Below are 2,972 nucleotides of genomic sequence, written 5' to 3' on the forward strand. Positions count from 1 at the left end.
GGCTAATGGAGAAGAAAAATTCTATACAAAGAGAGGAAACTTATCATGGAATACGGGTAAAAAAGTGTGTATTGAGATTATCACCATACTTCTGTTGGCAAAGCATGCGGACGTGCAGCAGAGAGGACAAAAGAGAAAATGAGCTTTTCCAGGGAATAATCCTCATACCTTCTCCGGCTGTTGTTCTATCTGTTGTGTTATTTTGAGAAGTTCTAGTGCAGCCGCAAGTCAAGGTTTATCCTTGTATGCTATAACATTATATGGTGCCCGAATTCAGAGAAACTGCCATTGTTTAGCACCCAATTGACAGTCACTGAATGTAGTATTGAGCCTGCTTAGGACAGAACGCTGGCATCAAATAAAACAGAATTGCCCACCACCTAGACAAGTATTTGCATAACTCAGTTGCTTACCAATTTTTTTTCTACTTTGCGTCTCTAAATCCCACCTCTGCCGTATCCCTTTTGGCAGAATCTTGGCAACACCAATCAGTATCTGCTTTACCAGCCAAGGTGTAGCATGTCCCCTGCGAACTATTTGAAGTGTGTTCAATTAAATACAGATGGCATGAAGGTGGTACCCCAATGACTTTCATATTAAGAAGGATACTTTACATAGAGGTGCTAAAAAGAATGGCTCCGTCCCACGCCGCAGGTGTTTTCAAACGCACCTCGAGAGGAACTGCTCCCCCCCATTGACTGGCCGAGCAAGAAACACGGTAGACCTTGATTGTTTTCTGAAAATAAACTGATTAGCTATAACATGAGGATGTCCATCTTACATTTTATGGCTACTTTTCTCTTTTGATTACTAGGAAGTATGCCTGCCTTGACATTAAGGAGACAATAGAAAACTTGGACATGCACATGGATGGTCAATAAATCAATGTCACATACCCCTAACTATTGAGTAATGCTCAATAACAGCATCAACTAGCCTGTCAAAGCTTGAATTGTAACCATGAAGACCTTTGGAGAGACCAAATCCAGGGTAATCCATCGCAAAGACACCATAACCAGATGATGCAAATTTTCGTGCAATTCCTGCATGGTGTTATTACTTAGCATTACACATGAACAGAAAATTATACCAATCTATTCTAAATTATTTGCCTTCAAAGAAAAATGTGCAGGTATCCCCATAACATGACAGTAACAAATCACAACCTCCAGAAGACAGGTTTCATTTTTCTGGCATCCCACTTTTGGAGAAGATCTCCATACCTCTAGAATTTACCTTGCACGACTGTACCAAAGCATTAGCCACATTATTCCATCACGATTCAATCATCATAAGGAAACTATTTCTGCAGAATTAAACATTACATCATGACTAAACAGCGGGCTTGATGCCCATGTTGTTTAAAAATACTGGAAGTGTTAAGTGTGAAATGTGGTTGACTGACATACTCAGTTTCATCCTGAAAAACAAAATATTGAGTCCTTGAAAGTGTAGGCAGATAAACCATAACTCCTCTGTCTTCAGTCCTTTAAGAGGCAACTGCAGAACACATAGCAGCCAAAAGAAAGAAAACATGTAAATCATTCCAACGACCGGATAGCAGCATGAGAGCTTGCACATGCAATTTTATAAACTTCATTCAGACAGCAATTAGGAAAGGTAATCCAATAAGAATGTCATATTAGACTATATTTTAGCCGTCAATCCGTGCGATATATAACTTTGAGTGCTTTATAATTTTCCTTTGTCATGTACCCTTTCTGTTCAACATTCATAAGCCTCGAGACCACGGCCAACAACGATCAGTTCTTGAGGTCTAAAGACTCCGCCGATACACACCTCAGATGACAGCGGAAATTGAAATGACACCATGAAAATGTAATTGGTAAGGCAACATATTACTATAAAATGCAGTCGTCCATTTAATGTCTAAGTGCAATGTCAAGAGATACAAAGACTATGTTCAAAAGAACAGCCTAGCATTTGACAAATTGTGAGCGAGTATTCAACCAAGATGGTCATAGTCAAGCACCCACATATCACCTCATTCGACAAATCAATTTTGTAGATTGATCTTTGTATTGCCATCTTATTCAAGGTCTAAATATCCTCAAATGGGAATAGCCCATCCTTGCGTATAGGAGCAACAACAAAGAAGTTCAGCTGATCGCAGTTGCAGTCGCAGCATTCGCGTTTCCGCGACGACAGCCACCGCGATGCTCCTGGTTTTTTTCCGCCAATCATCACGCTTCCGGCGAGTTCTCAACGATCCAAAACCATCTCTCGCGCGACATAACTTGAACACCTAACCAACGAGCTCTGTTCATCCACTCCATTTCAATTTTAGCAGAAGCAAACGCACGCAAGCAGTGTCGGTGCAGAATCAAACCAACGCGGCACGTTCCTCTACGATCAGCTCCCTCATGATCGGTAGGCTGAACGAAACGGAGTCACCGCTCCGGCAGTCCGTCCACGTACATCTCCGAGTCGGACGCGACGAAAAACGAAACTTAACCTCGAACAAAGCAGCGGTCGATGCCCGAGTCGGACTTCCCTGAAGGCTCCGCGAGCTCGCCGCCTCGCGTCATCTCCGTCCGTGTTCGCGTCCAGAATCCTCTGCGCTTCTTCGCCGGCGCCTCCGAATCTCGCCGTCGACGGCGACGTCGCCGTCGTCGCCATATCTCTCTCTCGTCTCACTCGAAGTAGGAATGCGAGCGCGAATGAAATGCGCGGGGCTTATGAGAATGAGCGCGTGGCGCAGAGCGTAACGGCAGAGCTGACGTGGACGTCTAAATCCAGCTGGATATTAATAACTTAATGATATTTTATTTTATGACATCGGTATATTGAAAAATACGATTAATTAATCGTGATTGAATATTGAAGATGACTCGCTTATTCCACGGTTACTTATAATCCGTCGCATCAATTACGATATTATTAGATTTATGTATGATCTTTGGCATTATCGAACGTTGCTCCAGCCGAAAAATTTAATTAACTTGTTGAGT

At 42.6% G+C, this 2,972-nt stretch overlaps 1 protein-coding gene across 1 annotated transcript; it reads right to left on the reverse strand.

Moving 5' to 3' along the window:
- On the reverse strand, positions 1-2,617 carry LOC130140248 (uncharacterized). The gene is made up of 5 exons (XM_056319190.1): positions 2,477-2,617; positions 897-1,043; positions 671-736; positions 414-533; positions 1-331 (listed from the first exon to the last, which is right to left on the reverse strand). The coding sequence occupies exons 1-5, from the start codon at positions 2,547-2,549 to the stop codon at positions 249-251; spliced, it is 489 nt and encodes a 162-aa protein (XP_056175165.1). The 5' UTR covers positions 2,550-2,617; the 3' UTR covers positions 1-248.
- Between the last annotated feature and the right edge of the window lie 355 nt (positions 2,618-2,972).

This window comes from Syzygium oleosum, unplaced genomic scaffold (assembly GCF_021117445.2).
Source record: "Syzygium oleosum isolate NSW1041296 unplaced genomic scaffold, Sole_v2.1 Sole_v2.17, whole genome shotgun sequence".
Taxonomy (NCBI): domain Eukaryota; kingdom Viridiplantae; phylum Streptophyta; class Magnoliopsida; order Myrtales; family Myrtaceae; genus Syzygium; species Syzygium oleosum.